This window comes from Phalacrocorax aristotelis, chromosome 20, assembly GCF_949628215.1.
Source record: "Phalacrocorax aristotelis chromosome 20, bGulAri2.1, whole genome shotgun sequence".
Lineage (NCBI taxonomy): Eukaryota > Metazoa > Chordata > Aves > Suliformes > Phalacrocoracidae > Phalacrocorax > Phalacrocorax aristotelis.
Window position 1 is genome coordinate 4,559,218 of NC_134295.1, and position 18,084 is coordinate 4,577,301.

An 18,084-nucleotide genomic window follows, 5' to 3' on the forward strand; every position below is an offset into this window, starting at 1 on the left:
GTGGATCCATGTACCCCTGCACCTATGCGTCCCTGTAGTTATCCACCTGTGTACCCCTGCACCCATGTACCCCTGGACTTCAGCACCCATTTACCCCTGCACCCATTTACCCATGCACCCATGTACCCCTGCATCCATGCACCCCAGCACCCTCATACCCCTGTACTTGTGCACCCATGCACCCCTGCACCCCAGCACTCATCCCCTCCTGCCTGCAGTTGCTGTGGACGCAGCAGCAGCTACCATCCCACCCCACCCCATCCCCTCGCCAGCATGACCCATAGGCGACGGTGCTATAATTACCCCTCTCTCCTCGTGCAGCTGCCAATATTTACAGGTCTCCCTGTGGACGGGTGCTGGCATTTGGCACAACACCCTGTTTATCGCTGCACCAGCTGGGAACCGTGAGCCGGGGCCGTTTTCCTGGCGGGTGCAGGTCCTGAGGGTCTGTGCGCAGCCACCTCCCCCCCCCCAGCCGTTTCTGGGTCAGGTTTTGCAACCGAGCTGAGGGGCAGGCTGGGTCATGGCCATGCATGCCAGCATGGGGAGCAGCTCTCGCAGCCCTCCTTGCGGCTGCCCCTGCATCTCAGAGTACAAAAGAGCCCCCCAAACCCTGCCTGGGGAGGGAAGGGGGGACCCCGGTGCATGTGCCAGGCATGTGGGCTGCGTCTCCCTGGTGCTGCCTCTCCCCTCCAAGCGCAGCCTGGGGACCTGCTGGCAAGGTCCGTGTTTGCACCCCAGCAGTGGCTGCGTTTTGGGGGTGCAAAGGGAGATGGTCCTTATAAGCCACCCCCCACTGCTGCTGGCGCCAGCTCTGCCCCATTCCTGGCACCATCACAATGTCTGAATGACCACGGGGCTGTTTTTTGCCCCTCCACGCCCCCACCCTTATGCTGTTGCAGGGTCCAGCCCCAGAATCCGGCCACGCTGCCCCCTGTGGTGTGCAGCCATTTGGCCCAGGGGTGAAGCCTCGCCCTGTTTACCCCCCAGCTCTGGTTTCGGCGTGCTGGCAGCCATGGCACGGGCGGGCAGGGCCTCCTGGACAGCCTGTCCCCAGCTTGTTTACAGCAGCATCCTGACGGCTCAGTCCCGTGTGACAGGTGCTGCTTCCCCGGACACCCGACCCTGCGTCGGGATTTGGGTCCTCGTGACTGGGGAGCGACTTATAAATAGTGGGATGAGAGGTGCTGGTGGCAGCTGAGAGCAGTTTTGAGGAGCGCACCGTCGTGCCGATGGATTTCCAAGCCAGCATCTTGCGGGATGGCAGCCCCATGGAGAGCCTGGAGAAGCAGCTCATCTGCCCCATCTGCCTGGAGATGTTCAGCAAGCCGGTGGTTATCCTGCCCTGCCAGCACAACCTCTGCCGCAAGTGTGCCAATGACATCTTCCAGGTGAGAGGGGGTCCCTGCACCCATTCCCCACCCCTGCCCAGGCTGGAGGTCACTGGGATGCTCGCTGTGCTGTGGGGATGCTCATGGAACCCCCGATGTGCATCTCCCCCTCCCAGGCCGCCAATCCCTACTGGCAGAGCCGGGGCAGTGTGATTTCGGGGGGCCGGTTCCGGTGCCCGTCATGTCGCCACGAGGTGCTGCTGGACCGTCACGGCGTCTATGGGCTGCAGAGGAACCTGCTGGTGGAGAACATCATCGACATCTATAAGCAGGAGTGCTCCAGGTAGGCATGGGTGGCTGTGGCTGATTGTTTGTGCCTTGGCCCGGTGGGGACACAGGGACGTGGGGACATGGGGTCGTGGGGATGCCCACATCCTGAGCCCCAGCACCATCGTTGAGACTGCAGGAGATTGCAGCTGGGTGAGAAACTGGGGGGCTTTTCTGCTGGCTCAGTGGTCCCTGGTCCAAATCTTCCTTCCCTGACCCCAAATCTTCCTCCCCTGACCCAAAACTTCTCCCCTGACCCAAATCTACCCCCCGTCCAGAGCAGTTTGGGTCTCTGGGTGGCTCAGGGGGATGGTGGGTCCCTGGGGGGAGTGGTGGTGGCAGCAGGGCAGGTCCTGCACCCGCCACGCTCTGCAGCAGGAGCATTCAGTGGGAGATGAGAAGTGTGGGGGACAAATCCAGGCTCTGCTCGTGACAGCGGGCACTGCTGGCTGATAAGGAGCAGAGGGACCATTTGGGGGGCCCCACTCAGGAAAAGCATGCAGCCGGGGGGGACGGACAGAGGGGTCACAGCTTCTTGAGGCAGAGCCCTGGCCAAATTCCCCAAATCCCTGTAAATATTGTTTGAGAGCCATGGGGACGGGGACGACAGCAAGTGGCAGGTGTGTGCAGGCCCGGGGGGCATGCAAAGGGCCAGCATCAGGTTTGCTTTGGTGGGTTGGCTTGTCCCCATGTCACCCATGTTCCCGCTTGCTGCAGAGAGGATGATTCAGCTGCAGCCCCCAGCTGGGACCCCCCGGGGGTTTCTGGACGCCCCCACCCCAGTCACACATTGGGTGACAAAAACAAACCCCAGCAGCCCAAAGCTAAAATTAGGTGCTTGTGCAGCATCCCTGGAGCGTGGCCCTGGGCCTCCTGCCTACTGGTGCCAACTGCTGCCCTGCCCAGTGCCATGCTGCTTTAAATTGGGGCTTACTGGGCTTGGGGCTTATGGAAGCACAGCGGTTTGTGGCTCCCGAAGGAGCAAGTGTGGGTTTATGCCAGGATCTGTCCTCTTGCCTGGGGACCTGATTGTGGGGTGGCTGTGCAGCATCAGTGGGGATGTCACCGCGGTGGGGATGATGCTGCAAAGGGGATGTCATCACGGCAGGGATGTCACTGCAACGGGGACATCACCCTGATGGGGACGTCACCACTCCTGTGCCTCTCTCTAGCAGGCCACTGAAGAAGGGGGATCACCCCATGTGCAAGGAGCATGAGGATGAGCGGATCAACATCTACTGTGTCACCTGTGAGGTCCCCACCTGCTCCATGTGCAAAGTCTTCGGCACCCACAAGGACTGCGAGGTCGCCCCCCTGCAAACTGTCTTCCAGGGCCAGAAGGTGCTGTGTGGGGGGACGGGGGGGCTGTGGGGCACATGGCCGGTCCCGGGGCAATGTGCTGAGCTGGGACAGCACAAATAGCACTGGGACCCACTCATGGGGTATTAATAGCCCCCGGGTGACTTCGCCCAGGAGACAGCCTATATTTAGAGCAGCCGTGGCTCAGGGGAGACACGGGGGGAGCAGAGCTGGGGCCAGGCAATGCCCAGCCCATCCCCACGTCAGGATGGGAGATGTCCCCATCCCTGTCCCTGCTGAGGTTCAAGCTGTTTCTGTCCATCTGCCTCTGCCCAGACTGAGCTGAACAACTGCATCTCCATGCTGGTGGCGGGGAACGACCGGATCCAGACGATCATCTCCCAGCTGGAGGACTCATGCCGGAGCACTGAGGTGAGGAAGGGGGAAAAGGAGCCCTCCACAGCCCACAGATGAAACCTCAGCCAGGGTACATTTGGGATGGCTGGGAGGGAGATGGAGCCCGTGGAGCAGGGAAGCCCTCAGGATGCTGCTGGTGCCAAGGGACAAACACATGGCATCCCTTGCCCCTCGTCCCTGCAGGAGAACAGCGAGGCAGCCAAGCGGGAGCTGTGTGCTCGTTTCGATGCCTTGGCAGCGCTGCTGGAGGAGAAGAAGTCGGAGCTGCTGCAGCGCATCACCCGTGAGCAGGGTGACAAGACGGGCTTCGTCCAGGGCCTCATCAGCCAGTACAAGGAGCAGCTGGAGAAGTCGAGCCAGCTGGTGGAGACAGCCATCCAGGCCATGGAGGAGACCGGAGGGGCTGCATTCCTCATGGTAAGACCCCCAAACCCCCCCACCGGCAGCCACATAGGGTCCCACCGGCTGGGGGACATCCTGGTGGCTGCCACACAGCTCCACTCACCTCTCATCTTGCTCCCCACAGAACGCCAAGGAGCTCATTAAAACGTAAGTGCCCAAATTGGGGAAAATTTGGCCACCCCCTCTCCCACAGCGGGGCAGGATTTGACCACAGGGTGCCCAGTTGGCGAGTGTGGGGATGCCCCGGCACCCCAACCCCGGCACCCCGCGGTCCCCCAGCCCAGCAAGGAGATGGTGGGAGACATGGCCGTGCTCTCCCTGCCCAGGATCGTGGAGGCCTCCAAGGGCAGCAGGCTGGAAAAGATCGAGCATGGCTACGAAAGCATGGATGCCTTCTCAGTGAGCCTGGACCACCTCGCCGAGGCGGTCTGTGCCTTGGACTTCAACCCCGGTAATTCAGCCCCCAACCCCCGATGACCCTTCACCAACTCCCACCCATATGGTGGCACCTGCTGTGTTTCCCTGTGGCCCCACCGTGAATTTTGTCTGTCTGTTTGCAGCTGAGGAAGATGAAGAGTACTTTGATGGGGAGGAAGAAGAGGTGGAAGAGGATGCAGTGCCAGAGAGGGCAGTGATGGGTAAGGGGCAACATGGCTAAGCTCACCTCCCTGGGGTGGGCTCCCTCACCCATGGTGGAGCTTCAGGAGCTTGGACCCGCCTTGATCCCCCCATCCTCTCCCCCTGGCAGCTCCCCAGTAGCCGCAGCAACGTTGCCGGCACAGGAGAAACACCGCGGGCGCAGGATGTCCGGCGACAGGACTCAGGACTGGGGGGACAGGCCGCAGGGGTCAGCAGCCTCGCGAGCCGGCGCCTTCTCCAGCACAGGACACTTTTCTATACGGGTGCAAACAGGACAATTCCGCACATTTTATATCTTCCTTGTTTTGTATATAATTGTCACGGATTTGAATTTTGTGTATTTTGTAAAGAAAACTGGTGTTCTGGGTTTTTTTTCCCTCGCCTTTTGTTCTTGGCTTGGCAGCCCCGCAATGGGCACTGGAGATGTGGGTGGGTTTGCCAGGCCAGTGCCATCACCGGTGTCCCTGCCGGTGCCTGGCATGGCAGAGGGGTGCTTCCCAGTCCAACACTTAATTTTCAGCCTCATTAGCACCTCCGGCAGCGCTGGCACCCCGTGCCTGGCCGCCTGCCTGGGGATGTAACAGGTCGGCACCCAGCAGGATTTATCTCCTGGTGATGGGGTGCCCGGGGCAGAGCTCACCCGAGCTTGGGGATGTGGCAGGAGGGGGTGAGGATACCCCGGGCTGTGCCAGTCTCTGAAACGGGGACAGCCTCGGCACTGAGCTGCTGGTTTGCTGCCGGCTGAGCTCCCACTGCAAAAGTATACCATTATACCATGAATGCAAATATATACCACAAATGCTTTTCTCCTGCAAAGACATAAGCCCAGCTCAGTGCCTGGCCAAAGGGAAACTGAGGCAGCGCCTGCTGCGGTGCTCTGGGCTGTGCCACAATTGCAATTAGCCCCAGGGCAATTAGCGCTGCTCCTCCCAGCGCTGGGCAGGAGTCACTGCTGGGGGGTGTGGGGGGGTGTTTGGTCCCAGGCTTATCGGTCACATGGCTGCTCCGCGGCTGGATCTAAACTCAGGGGGCCCGAGGGCTCCCTGGAGCGGGGAGGGGGGTCACTGGGTGCCGTTAAGGGGGATGCTCCATGCTCTCCCTGCCTTGCGGGCTGCATCCATGCCCTGGTGCGCAGTTCCTGGGGGGTGCCCATGGGGGGGTCCCAGAGCTATGCCCCCACCCCTCCACCAGCAGCCCCCTGGGTGCTGGGCGAGCGGGCTCACCCTGGGACGGGTGGCTGCAGGCGCTTTGCGGCCGGCCTGGCCCTCCCTCCCCCGGCCAGGCTTTGCACACGAGTCCCCGGCACTTCACACGGGCCAAGGCCACCAGCTGCCACCAGCCCCGGCCACGCTCCGGGGTCACCCGCCCCGGACCCCCATCCCGGAGGAGGATGGCAGCCGGTGAGGAGAATCGGCACCTGCTGAGCGAGGGCGCAGGCGGGTAAGCGGGTGCCCAGGGGGGCTGGGGACGTGGTGTCACCTCTTCCCTGTGGGGTTGCCAAGTGGAGTCCCCTGGAGGAGTCTGGATGGGGAAGGGGTTGGGGGAGAGCATTCGGGGTCCAATCTTCTCCCCAAAATTCTCCCAGCCCCCCCCGCTCTACCCCTGACCACCCCTCTCCCTGGCAGGTCCTACCTGGGGGCTGCGCAAAAGAACGGGCACAACTCGGTGCAGGGACAGGCGCCCATCCTGGAGCTGGGGGCACGGCGCAGCCGGCACTGCCACACGCAGGGAGCCGCCGGCCACCCCGGCCAGCAGCAGCGGGCGCGCAGGAAGCTCTACCTGGCTGCTGGCATCTGCCTTGTCTTCATGGTTGGGGAAGCCGTGGGTGAGTGATAGGTGCAGGGTCTGGCCGGCGTGGGCCCCGTGGGGGCACCCTGAGGGGCTACCCGCAGCCCCTCTTGTCCTGACTCCCCGCCACGGGAGCAGGCAGGGTACAGGCAGGGCTCACCGTTGCTTTTTGGGAGGTTGAAGCACCTAGTGGGGCCCCTGCTGCAGCACAGGGTGACCTGGTCCGTGCCTGGATCAGGGTGGGACCCCCCAATGTCCCCCGATGTCCCCCATGCCCCCTCTCCACAGGTGGGTACCTGGCACACAGCCTGGCCATCCTGACGGACGCAGCCCACCTACTGACGGACTTCGCCAGCATCATGATCAGCCTCTTTGCACTCTGGGTGTCCTCGCGCCCCCCCACCAAAACCATGAACTTTGGCTGGCACCGGGCAGGTAATGGGGTGGCAGCACCCCCAGTGCTGCTGTTTGGCTCCCAGGACCTCAGTGAGAACTCAGAGCAGCCCGGGGTGCCCTCCCCACAGGGACTGGGTGCCTCAGGGAGCCATGGGGGGCATGGGGAGCCCTGGCAAAGCCCCAACACCACATGCACAGGCAGGGCAGGGCAGAGGCACCGCCATCCCTGTGCAGGGAGCGACCCTGGGGATGGTTGCTGGGTGCCTACCCGGAGCCCCAGTGCTGCCGGGGGGCCAGGAGGATGCTTGGGCTTGGCATAGCGGCGAAGCGGCAATGTGGGGCAGATGGGTCCTCTCCACAGAGATCCTGGGGGCCCTGCTGTCTGTGCTCTCCATCTGGGTGGTGACGGGTGTCCTGGTCTACCTGGCGGCTCAGCGCCTGCTCTCGGCTGACTACGACATCGAGGGCAGCGTCATGCTCATCACCTCCGCCTGCGCAGTGGCTGTCAACATCGTGTATGTACAGCCAGCTCCCACCTTCCCTGGGTGTCCCTCTCTTCCCATGCCCAGTGGCCCCAGGGATGTCACTGCTGCCCTGCCCGCAGGATGGGGGTGGCTCTGCACCAGACGGGCCATGGGCACAGCCATGGGGCGGCCAGCGAGCAGCCCAACACCAGTGTCCGCGCTGCCTTTGTCCACATCGTGGGCGACCTGCTGCAGAGCATCGGCGTCCTCATTGCATCCTACATCATCTTCTTTAAGGTCTGGGTGGTTACTGGGGCAAAGGGGATTCTGGGGACACAGGGACAGTGGCTTCAGCCAGCCCTGGCCAGGTGCAGGGGTGAGATGAAGGGGACCAGGTCTCTTCCCTTCTGGTGCTGATGAGGATTTGGGGTGGGGTGATGGCACTGGAGGGGCCTCACCCTCTTCTGCCCCCCCAGCCTGAGTACAAGTACGTGGATCCTGTCTGCACCTTCCTTTTCTCCGCGCTGGTGCTGGGGACGACGCTGACCATTCTCCGTGACGTCCTCCTTGTCCTCATGGAGGGTAGGGACCCACTGGGGGGGTTTGGGCTGCAGGGCCACCCATGGGTGCAGTGGCCCCCATCCCTCCAGCTCCTACGGCTCTCCCTCCCCAGGCACCCCCAAAGGGATGGACTTCAACGCTGTGCAGGAGACACTGCTGGCGGTGGAGGGGGTGGAAGCAGTGCACAGCCTCCACATCTGGGCGCTGACAGCGGCACAGCCGCTGCTCTCGGTGCACATCGCCATCAGTAAGTGTTGCAATGATAGGGGAGGGATTTGGGGTTCACCCACACCCTGACATCCCCCTTGCTCCTTGCAGATGCGGGTGCCAGTGCGCAGCAGGTGCTGGAGGAGGCCAGCTCCCAGCTGCAGGGAACCTTCCGCTTCCACACCACCACCATCCAGGTGGAGAGCTACTCTGAGGAGATGCGGGACTGCCGGGAGTGCCAGCCCCCCCGCGACTGAGCCCCTGAGGGGAACTTTTCATGCATAGAAAATAAAGTGGAGCAAAGGGCTGGGTGCGTGCAGGGGTGGATGTTTGGTCTGGTGGCACCAGGGTGTTATCTCGGGTGTCTGCTAGGACTGAAGGCAGCAAGGATGGACCCACAGCTGCAGCGGCCAGAGGAGAGCATCTGCTTGAGGCCAGCAGCCTTAATTTTCCCTATTTCTATTCAGCTGTGGGGAAAGGCAGCTGAAACAACCCTTTTCGCTTCTTTGGGGAGCACTGCAAGGCAAAGGGGTGCTGGGGTGGGCAGGGGCTGCAGCAGGAGACATCTTAGCCAGGCAGAGGAGGGACACACTCGCCCTGCTCTTGCCTCTTATCACTCCTCTGTTTGCCCTTGGGAAGCCAAAGAACTTGCCTTCACCGCAGGGCTGGGGGTCTGTGTGCATGGCCAGGTGCCGCATGGATTATTCCCAGGGTGCCCAGGCAGAAGCACCAGCGCACCAAAACGCTGGTGCTCCTGGTGCTCCCCACTGGGCACAGCCCAGCTCCCCTGCATCCTACAGCCACCGGCCGGACTCTGCCTCCCACCCACCTTTATTGTACTGGTAAAACCCAATAATGAGTAAAACCTCATCAGCAGTGACTGCCTGCTCCGGGAGGGCTCCATGCACCAGGAACAGGGCACCTGGGGCCGGCCCTGACCCCGATCCCTGGCAGCCCTCAGGGTTTCTCCAAGCGTGGGTATTTCTTGCGCAGGATGGAGACCTGGTCCTTGAAGAGGACGGGATCGAGGCGCAGCTGGGAGGACACGAGGGGCATGTAGCCAAACCAGTCCACCAACTGGTTGAGGCAGTCCTGCTGCTGGGAGAAACACCGGCCGCCAGCTGCCCCTGCTGTGGCTTTCACCTTGGCAGGAGGGGAGCATCGGGGTGAGGGGTCCGCTCCCTGGCCGGGGCGGTCCCCGCATCCCCATCCTTGCACCCTACCTGCTGGGGCACGGTCTCCTTGTGCTGCTTCCGCTGGGTGACTTTGATGGGCGGCAGCTTGGTAACGGCAGCCACAAGGACGTTCATCAGGATGTCCTCGCAGGCAGCCAGGCCATCCACCAGCTCCCGCAGCCCCACCGGCAGATAATCCGTGAAGAGGCTGTGATAATACCTGGGGAGGGAGTAAGGTGAAGGGGCAGGATGTGGCCGAGCCCCCTGCTCCACCAGCCCCCTCCCCAACTGGGTACCTGTGGTAGAAGGCGGCGGCGGTGAGGACGATGGAGAGCTCGTTGGTCCATTTGGAGGTGTAGCCCCAGCGCCTCTGCTCAGCGTCCCAGAAGTGGCTCTGCGTGGGGAAGCCCACGATACGCTCGGGGAAGCTGCGCCACACCACGAAGGCAAAGTCCACCTGGCTCGGGTTGGGGAACAGTGTCACCGGGTTGCAGGAACCTGTGAGAGGGGGCTCACCACAACCCCTGCTTTTCCCCAGAGGTGTGCCCTGGGTGTGGGGACATGGGGACAATGGGCAGCGCTCCCTGCCAGCCCTGCAGCGACTACTGAGCATCCTTCCTGGCTCGGCACAGGGCTTGCCCCAGCTCCATGGGGCTAGGGACTGCAGCACCCACAGCCTCACCTCGCTGGTTGAGAGGCTGGTGTGCTCGTCCAGGCTCAGCACAGCGTCCGTCTGGATGGCCGCGTAGGGGAAGAAGCGGTCGCTGAGCTACGGAGAGGGGAAAGACACATTGGGATGTGCCATGGGGTGGGTGCGCCAGCTCCCTGCCCGTGTTCCAGCTCCCTGCCTGCATCCCTGCTCCCCTCACCTTCCTCCTGCCCTGGATGATGGTCAGAGGCACAGTGGTCTGGGGCCATTTCTCACTCGGTGGTGGTGGCTTCTCGCAGTTCCACAGCACCAGGATCTACAGTGGGAAAGACCAGCGTGTCCCGGGGTGTTTGGCAGGGCAGGTACACTGGGGTGTGTTGGTGCCTTGGTGTTTGCAGGGCAGCCAGGGCTGAGCCTCCCCCAGCATCTGCTCCAACGCAGCTCACCCCAAAACCACCTCACAGTGGTCTGGACCACAATAAACCCGCAGGTGGTCCCACCTCTGCCCCAGTAGGCTGGGAGACAGCTCTGCCCACCCACGTGTGACACCAACAGCCACCCCGTCCCACCCCCAACACCACCCTTCTCAGTCCACGGGTCCCTGGCCCATCCCTCCTGCTGCATCCCCGGGAGCTGCACCAAGTGGCATGGGGCTCAGCTCCCCTGACCTGGGCGCAGTACTGGGATCCGGAGACAGCCTGGATGAGCCTGAGGATGGGCTGGGAGAGGGAGCTGGACGGCGAGATGGCCCGGATGAAAGCTGTGAACTTCTCAGAGGGGCTGGAGCCTGAAAAAGAGGGAGGAGAGGATAGGTGGTGTGGCATGCACCGAGTTTGCCGTGCTCAGCCAGGGCAGGTGGGGTCCTACCGCGCTGGAGGTAGTAGAAGGGAAAGTCCCCAAGGTGGGTGGAGAAGTCGGGCAGGGCCAGGAGCCCCCCGGGCAGCGTGTTCCAGAGGAAGCGGGAGCGGGAGCGGTGTGGGAGCAGCCGGTCCTTGATGATCTGCCAGAGGCCGGAGAGATGCTCTCAGCACCCGGGTTGTGATCCCAGGGGCTGCGGGGGGAGTTCGGGGTGGCTCACCTCCAGCGTGGTGTGCACGATCTTGTCGACAGAGGAGAAGTACGCGTCCCACAGGAACTGGGTCTGTTGCTGGAAAGCCAGCACACGCTCCGGGTGGATGCAGCGGACAGTGGAGGGGATCTGTGGTGGCAGGGGGGTAGCTGGTTTCTCACCTCGGACCCCCCTGGCTCCCCAGCAGGGTTGCCTTCCCTCCGTGACCTCCGTGCCATCCCGAGGGACACCCCGTGACCAAGGATGCTGTGCCACCGCCCTGCTGTGGCTCTGCCACCTCCTCTCCCTGGAGCAAGATCTGGCCCAGGACTCCCCGGGGCTTTGGGTTTATGGAGGTGCTCAGCACCACCACCCCCCCAAGATGAACGATGCCCAAGGGCTGCATCTGGGACGGGACCCTGTTGCATCTCCCGTGGGAGGGCTGCCAGGCTTGGCGGCGGAGGCTTCACCCACAAGCTTGACTAGGGGCTCCACCCCTACTGGTGTCATTATGAGGGGGTCCCTTGTGTCTGGTGTGGGGCAGGATCTGATCACGGTACCTGAAGCAGCAGCCTCTCATTGCCCACAACAGCGGCTTTGCCCCAGTCGATGGCCTCGGCGAAGGGCAGCTCCCAGCCATCACTCAGCAGCACAGGGATGCAGGCGGCCTGCGGCAGGACCCCACACAGGGTGGGACAGAGCCCACAGACCCCAGAGTGGGGGTCCCCCATCCTCCCTGCCCACCTGGTACCTGTAGTGCCTCCAGGAAACGAAAGGAGCCCAAGCGCCTGCCCCGGGGGACGATGCAGAAGGTGGAGTTGTGCAGCAGCTCCTGGTAGTCAAACCTGGGATGGGAGACGGGGTGGGGGTCAGGCACAGCTCCCCCCAGCCCATGACCATCCTGAGGGCTCTTGCTGGCACCCAGCAAGGCTGAGCATCCCTCTCAGGGGGTACGGGGCCAGCGCAGAGAAGCATTAGGATTGATCAGGGCTGATGTTGGCTCTGAACAGCCCTGGCTCTGCAGGGCCGGTTGAGCAGAGATGCCTTGGGTGACGGAGGGACGCATCCATGGTCAGAAAGGGAACCTATGGCAGAGCCAAGAACCAAATTCATCTCAAAGAGGGGGGTCAGGATAGCACCCCAGTGCTGAGGCAGCACTTGGCTTTCCATGGTGTTACCCAGCTTCTGCCATGCGCCTGGAATAAAACCCCATGCAAAGCCAGCGCCCAAACCCCCAAGCCTGAAACTGCAGCGACTCCTCTGCTGTGCCCAGACTTGCCAGGCAGCACCAGCCCTGCCTGCCCTGGCAGCATCTTGGCGGGGCCAGAGGGCCGGCTACCCGCAGGGGTGCAGGCAGTGTGCCCCCCCCCCCCGGCCGGGCTCTCGCCATGGGGCTATGAAAGCCCCTTCTGTGCGGCCGGTGGGGAGAGGCGCGTCGGCTGCCGGGTCCCTGTGACCGCGCCGGAAAATCCAATATTGACATTAGGTCGGGACAGACCCCGTCTGTTCCTGCCCGTGGGGAGGGAGGGACAGGGCAGCCGTGTCCTGGATGGGCCGGAGGGGACACACGTGGTCCAGCTGAGGGGGTGAAGAAGCCAAAGAGATGCTTAAAATGTGCTGGTCCCCAGGGCTAAGGGTCTCCCCACAGTGGAGATGTGGGGCTGGTGCCAACCTGGGGGTTAGAAGGCACCATGTCCCCTCCATGGGTGCTGGAGCACCCTGGAGCATCCTGGCACCCCGGCATGTGAGAAATAGGCCCCAAGGCAAAATGTTTTACAATCAAAACCCGCCTCCAGATGAACCACCCCAATGTCTCCAACAGACGCCAAAAATCCCATGAGTGCACCCTGCCGGGTTAATACCCCACCTCCTGCCCGAGTGACCTGCCGGGGGGGTGAGGGCAACTCAGAGTGAGCCCAGACCCCACCATGAAACCGCAGCAGCGATGGCCACATCCCCAGGGACAGATGCTGCCTGCACTCGCCCTTGGCGTGGCCCAGCTGCCACTGGCTCCTCAGGGACCCCAGCCGGCTGTGACCACCAGCACCGCTGCGGGGCCATTCCCACTGCTGGGCTGGGCGGGCAGCAGGATGCATGCCGGGGGCAGAGCAGCCATCGACAGCCTCCCCTCGCAGGCAGCCGTTGCGGGGAGGCTGGCGCCGGCCGGGCTGCGGGGCCAAAACCTCCCGATGGAAATACTTTGCTCCTGACGCGCTGCGGTTTCCGGGTAATCACGCCGTCAGGGCTTCCTTGTTTTGTTAGGAGCTGGGGATGGGTGCCCGCTGTGCTCCCTCTGCCCGGCCCCTCCATGGCTTCAGCCAGGCACGGTGACGCCGGGGGACCCGTCGGCTCCAGAGAGCCTTTCCCAACCTGCTTTGATTGCTTTAAACCTGGGGCAGCCCTCAGTGGGGCCAGACCATGGTGCTGCTACAAGCTGCCCTTTATCCGGGCACAGAAACGGTTTGTTTCAGGCAGCCCCCCAGGCACGAGGAAGGTGATGAAGCCCCCAGCAAGGCCTTCCTCTGCTCCCTGTGATGCCCTCCACTGCGCTGGCACCTGCTGCCCCTCGAGCAAATGGGAAGGCCCCCAATGCACCGGGCGAATGGGGCAGCCGGGGTCTCACTTCGATTGTCGCCTCCCCGCTGGCCTGTCCCCATCGTCACTCTGCCACTGTCCCAGCTCTGGGTCTGGAGACATCTTCTCCCGGGGCAGGAGGACATAACTCCCCCGCGCGAGGTCAGGCAGAGCTGGCATGGCGTGATGGAGATGCCGATGGCTTTTTGCCCAGGTGTCCCACGGGGACGAGCAGGAGGGCGGAGGCCTGGGGTCACGCAGGAGCATGCTGCCCTGCACCACGTGTTCCCCATCTATCTGCTGCCTAAAGCCGTCCTGGGTGAGGTGTAAATCTCCCTGTACTTGCAAACAGCATTAGGGGATTACCTGGGCCGGGCGGGAGGGGGATTTCTCGTCCCACCGCCCCTTGGCACAGCATGGGGCTGACCTTGGGCCCCCCGTCCCGCCAGTCCGCGATGTCTCCCACCATCCTATGATGCCCCATCCCCAAAAAGGCTAGGCCACGCGGGCTGACCCTGCCAGGCTGGTGGCACCCACCAGGCGGGGCCACGCGGTGCCAGAGCTACCCCGAAACCCCGGCTAATCCCAGTGCCTGCAGCATCCCAGCTCCACTTTTACCTCCCAGCACCTCCTAAGACGCTTTGAGGATGATGCCCAATGTGGCCTGTCCCCATCTGCTCTCCTGCTGGGTGGCTGTGGGATGTCCCCAGGCAGCGGGACGGGAACCTGCCCATCACCAGTGGGATGGGGTCTGTGCTTACCAGCCCTGGGGCGGGCAGCTGGTGACGGGTCCGAAGCAGCAGGACGGGGCAGTGAGGAGCCCGTGTGTGTCCCCGCAGCATGGAGCCCCCCAAACTCACACAACTTTGCCCCCCCAATTTTTCCACCAAGGTCCATCACACGCTTGCTGCCACCATCTCCATTTGTGAGGAAGGAAGCAGGGGGACCCCCCACAGCCCCAACGTCTGGGCGAGCGCGGGGCCGCCCGTGCTGGGATGCCCAAGCACCCGCCAATTTTGTGGGATTTTTAGTGGAGCCAGTGAGGGGGGGATGTTTCGGGCTCATCTCCAACATAAACATTTATGTTAGGGGAGGGCAGGAGGGGGGAGAAGAAAAGCATCATTCATCAGCGTTAGGAAAAAGGGAAATCGTATTAGAGGCAGCCGTGGTGATTGCAGATAAGAGCCGCTTTCGCCAGATTACTCGAACTTTAATACAGAACAGGAAAGTCCTGAACAACCAGTGCCTCGCTCCCCACTATGGAAACAAACCCCTCATCTGTTTTGGGAGAACCCAAAACTTTCCCCTCTCCCCATGTGTGCAGTTCCAGCCACCACAGACGCCCATGGCTGCACCCCGCAGAGGGGCAGCTTGTTCCCTCTCACCAGACCCCCTTTCCCACCTCATCTCCAACTCACTTTTCATAGTCGACGTTATCCTTGTCGCAGCGCGTGTCTTTGTGCTTCTCCCAGTCCTTGCCGTGCTTGCAGGTGGTGAGCGAGATGATGTCCTTCCCGTTGTGGATGTGGTGCAGCGCATTCCTCGTGCTGGAGCCGATGCCAGTCAGGTACCGCTTCCCCTTGAACACCAACAAGTATTTCTTTTTTGGGTGGATCGAGTCCTGATACAACCACCCCCTCTCCCCACCGCGCTGCGGGTGATCCTTGGAGAAGAGAGGGATGGAGATGTCAAAGCCAGGCCTGAAGCTCTCAGTGTAGAAGCTGGCTTTGGCCAGGATGGCCTGGCCAATGTCAAAGCCCAGGTCCTCGGTGTAATTGGGCCAGGTGCCCGAGTAGAGGTTGAAGATGAGGTGGTTACGGCCGCCGTTCCAGAGCAGGAAGCTGCGGATTTTCTCATCGACGTTACGGACATATTGACTTGAGAGATGGTCGCGGTCCAGCGTGTCGATGCTGAGGATGAAGAGGCAGGCTTCCCCGGGGTTTGGGGTGTAGTAGCGCGAGCGCTCGATGGAGGTGAGGATTTTGCCATAACTCTCTGAGATGGGCTCGTCCCTCTCCCGGGGGTAGGTGAAGACTTTGAAGCCGTGCTTCTCGCACCTGGAGAAGTCAAAGCACGTTGCCATCCGGCATCTGCTGTTCTTGTAGATGCTCAACCATGCTGCCCGCCGTGCCCGGGGCGATGGCAGTGAGGGGTCCCCATCGCTCTGGAGCTCCTCGGGGTCTGCAAAGCTTTTGAGGAGGGACCGATCTGTCCAGCTGGGCCAGTTTCTTTGGGCTTTGGCTTTCCTCCCAGAAAAGAAAGCGAAACGGCGGAGCTGGTCTCCTCCAAAGAAGAAAAGCAGGAGCCAAGAGGCAAGGAAAGTCAGGAAAATGTGTTTCTTCCTGGTCTGCATAGGTTCATGCACAGCCCCGGCTCCTCATCGGGCTTGGGTGGGCGCCGGAGTCCGGTTGAAAGGCTGACGTCCTGAACCCTGAGCAGGCGGTGGGATGGCTCCCAGCCCCCAGGTACTGCCCTGTGGCCCTTGCAGCCCGTGGGAGCGTGGATGAACCCCACAGCCCTCTTGCTGCCCCCTCTGACCTGGGCTGTGCTGGTTTTTTGGAGCCGTCCCTCTCTCTGGCTGCGGAGCAGAGCTCGGTGCAGCGGTGTCCCACTCCCTTCCCTCCTGCGCAGCGTTTACTTCGCTGGGCCCCCGTGCTGTGACAATGACATTTCCATCACCACTTGGCCCAGCTTCAAATCCCTGGAGAAGGGGAGAGGTCGCGCCATCACCGTCCTGCTGCTGCCAACCGTGTCACCGCAAGCGGCTCCCCATGTCCCCACGGTGGGAACCCCTGTTCCCAAACCCCTCCTGGGGATAAAACCTCCTGCTCCCTCCGGAGACCCCATCCCACGCCAACCTGCTCCTTCCCACCTCCAAGCCCGGTTCCCCCCCCCCCCCGTTACCTTTGGGGACACGCAGCTCCGGGTGGCTTTCGGGCCACCGTGCCCCGAAGGCTGGGTACGCGGCTCCCCGTGGCTCCGGGCTGCATCCCCGGCCGGGGGAGGCGGCGGAGCTGCCGCCGAGCCGTGCCGAGCCGTGCCGCCCCGCAGCGCTCCCGGTGCGCGGCCGCACGGGGGGCTCCCCGCAGCCGCAGCCCCGGCCCCGGGGGTCTCCCGGAGGGGTACGCCTGGCTGGGGGGGGTGTGCGTCCCCTGGTCACCTTGTCCGTCTGTCCCTGCGTTGGGCTGTCTGTCCCCGTGTGTCGTGTCCACCCCCCGCGGCTGCCTGTGCAAGACCCCAGCTACCCGCAGCCCGTGTCAGGCCGCCTGTGCGTCGTCCCCCCCCCAGCCGGCTGTCCGGCTGTCCGTCCGCCTCCCCCGGAGCTGGCTGTCCCTCTGCCCGTCCGCCCCGGGGCTGACTGCCCGATTGTCCCCCTGTCCGTCCGTCCTCCGGAGCTGGCTGTCACCTTGTCCGTCTGTCCATCACCCCCCTCTCCCGGAGCTGGCTGTCCGGCTGTCCGCCCCCCCCCGGGGCTGTGTCCGTCTGTCCGTCTGTCCGTGTGTCGCCGCCGTCGTCCCCCCCTTTCCCAACCCCCTCATCTGTTACACCGCGTCCTACCCCCACCGTCACAACATTCACCTTTAGCCCCGCCCTCCCGCCTCCCATTGGCCCTCCGCGCCCCTCGTGGGCGTGGCCCGCGCCAGCCAGAGGGCGCGCCCCGCGGAGCCGCCCTCCGCCGCGCTTTCCCATTGGCCGCGCCCTGCCGCCCGCGGAGCGCCCACGTGGGGCGGGGGTTCCCCGCGCGCCGGGGGGGGGGGCGTGGGTGTCCCCCCGGGGCTCCGCGGGGTCCCTGCGCCCCCCGCCCGCTGGGGGACCCCAGGCGAGGGCCGTCCCACGCACCCTGTCCCCACTCGCGTCCCTGCTCGTGGGGGCGTCCGGTGTCGGGGAGCCCCGGGCAGTGCGGCTGCCTTCAGCCCTCTGTGCCCTGGAACCCCCTGGGGAACCCCCAAAGAGAGTTATAGGGCAGCGATGGGGTCACGATGGGGCAGCGATGGGGAGTAGGGACAGAAACACAGCTGGGGTCACATCCCCAAGCTGCAATGGCATCCCTGGGCCCCAGGGAGACCCCCCGGCTCCCGGCATGGGGCCAGAAGAACAAGCCTTTTTGAGCCAGACAGCTCTTGCCTAAGTTAAACCCAGCTCCAAACCCGTCCACACACGGGAGCTGGGCCATGGCGCAAAGCAGGTGGCAGACTGTGGGGTTCACCCTCCCACGGGGCAGAGATGGGGGTTCCAGCCTGGCCTGACACACACACACACACACACACACGCCCCCCAAATCAGCCATCCACAGTGCACGGCTGTGAGAACTCTTGCTGGGGTGTCTGGAACGGGAGACGAATGGGAGCGTGGACCGAGTTAATCCCTTTAAAGAAAGCTCCTGTAAACATGGCGTGTGCCCAGGCTGGGCGGGACGTGGTCAGCAGGAAACCCAGCTGGCCCCAGCATTCCCCCAGAAGCACCCACAGAACTGGGACCCCAGGGGTTCACCTGTGGGACCCCCAGGCCCCTGTCCTGCATGGCTTGATCAAATGCAGAGCCGGAGGCAAGAGCAGGACAGACCCAAGCAGCCAGACTAGCTGCCTTAAGCAGCCCCCACCATCTCCAGCCAGGACCCTCTCCCAGGGGTGGCTTTGCTGGGGCAATATGGGGGTGCTGGGGTGGGGGGGGCTGAGCCCCACTGTGGGGAGCCAGGCGTGGGCTGGAGCGGCCAGCAGCGGCAGGCTGGGGCTCGCCTCTCCCACCCTGCCCCGGCATCCCCAGCCGCGCCAGCCACCCTCCGCCCTGCCCCGCCGGCCGGGCAAGC

At 63.5% G+C, this 18,084-nt stretch overlaps 3 protein-coding genes across 7 annotated transcripts; 2 read left to right on the forward strand and 1 right to left on the reverse strand.

The window, feature by feature from the left end:
- Positions 1–1,129: 1,129 nt before the first annotated feature.
- Positions 1,130–4,782, forward strand: TRIM63 (tripartite motif containing 63). Of its 2 annotated transcripts, none has more exons than XM_075114582.1 (9): positions 1,130–1,391; positions 1,508–1,674; positions 2,831–2,999; positions 3,294–3,389; positions 3,558–3,791; positions 3,901–3,923; positions 4,103–4,227; positions 4,337–4,414; positions 4,525–4,782. In XM_075114582.1, the coding sequence occupies exons 1-9, from the start codon at positions 1,233–1,235 to the stop codon at positions 4,533–4,535; spliced, it is 1,062 nt and encodes a 353-aa protein (XP_074970683.1). In that variant the 5' UTR covers positions 1,130–1,232; the 3' UTR covers positions 4,536–4,782. The 2 variants fall into 2 exon arrangements, with proteins under 2 accessions (XP_074970683.1, XP_074970684.1); XM_075114583.1 differs by having other exon boundaries at positions 1,166–1,391; positions 2,834–2,999.
- Positions 4,783–5,502: 720 nt separating this feature from the next.
- Positions 5,503–8,138, forward strand: SLC30A2 (solute carrier family 30 member 2). The gene is made up of 8 exons (XM_075114581.1): positions 5,503–5,855; positions 6,041–6,240; positions 6,492–6,638; positions 6,961–7,114; positions 7,204–7,360; positions 7,540–7,645; positions 7,737–7,871; positions 7,943–8,138. The coding sequence occupies exons 1-8, from the start codon at positions 5,506–5,508 to the stop codon at positions 8,086–8,088; spliced, it is 1,395 nt and encodes a 464-aa protein (XP_074970682.1). The 5' UTR covers positions 5,503–5,505; the 3' UTR covers positions 8,089–8,138.
- Positions 8,059–16,710, reverse strand: EXTL1 (exostosin like glycosyltransferase 1). Of its 4 annotated transcripts, none has more exons than XM_075114577.1 (12): positions 16,182–16,710; positions 14,696–15,978; positions 11,455–11,548; positions 11,264–11,371; positions 10,734–10,853; positions 10,523–10,655; positions 10,324–10,442; positions 9,876–9,971; positions 9,689–9,775; positions 9,303–9,463; positions 9,055–9,226; positions 8,059–8,974 (listed from the first exon to the last, which is right to left on the reverse strand). In XM_075114577.1, exons 2-12 carry the CDS (start codon positions 15,628–15,630, stop codon positions 8,789–8,791), a joined length of 2,211 nt encoding a protein of 736 aa, XP_074970678.1. In that variant the 5' UTR covers positions 15,631–15,978; positions 16,182–16,710; the 3' UTR covers positions 8,059–8,788. The 4 variants fall into 4 exon arrangements, with proteins under 4 accessions (XP_074970678.1, XP_074970679.1, XP_074970680.1 ...); XM_075114578.1 differs by having other exon boundaries at positions 8,140–8,929; XM_075114579.1 differs by having other exon boundaries at positions 8,144–8,926.
- Between the last annotated feature and the right edge of the window lie 1,374 nt (positions 16,711–18,084).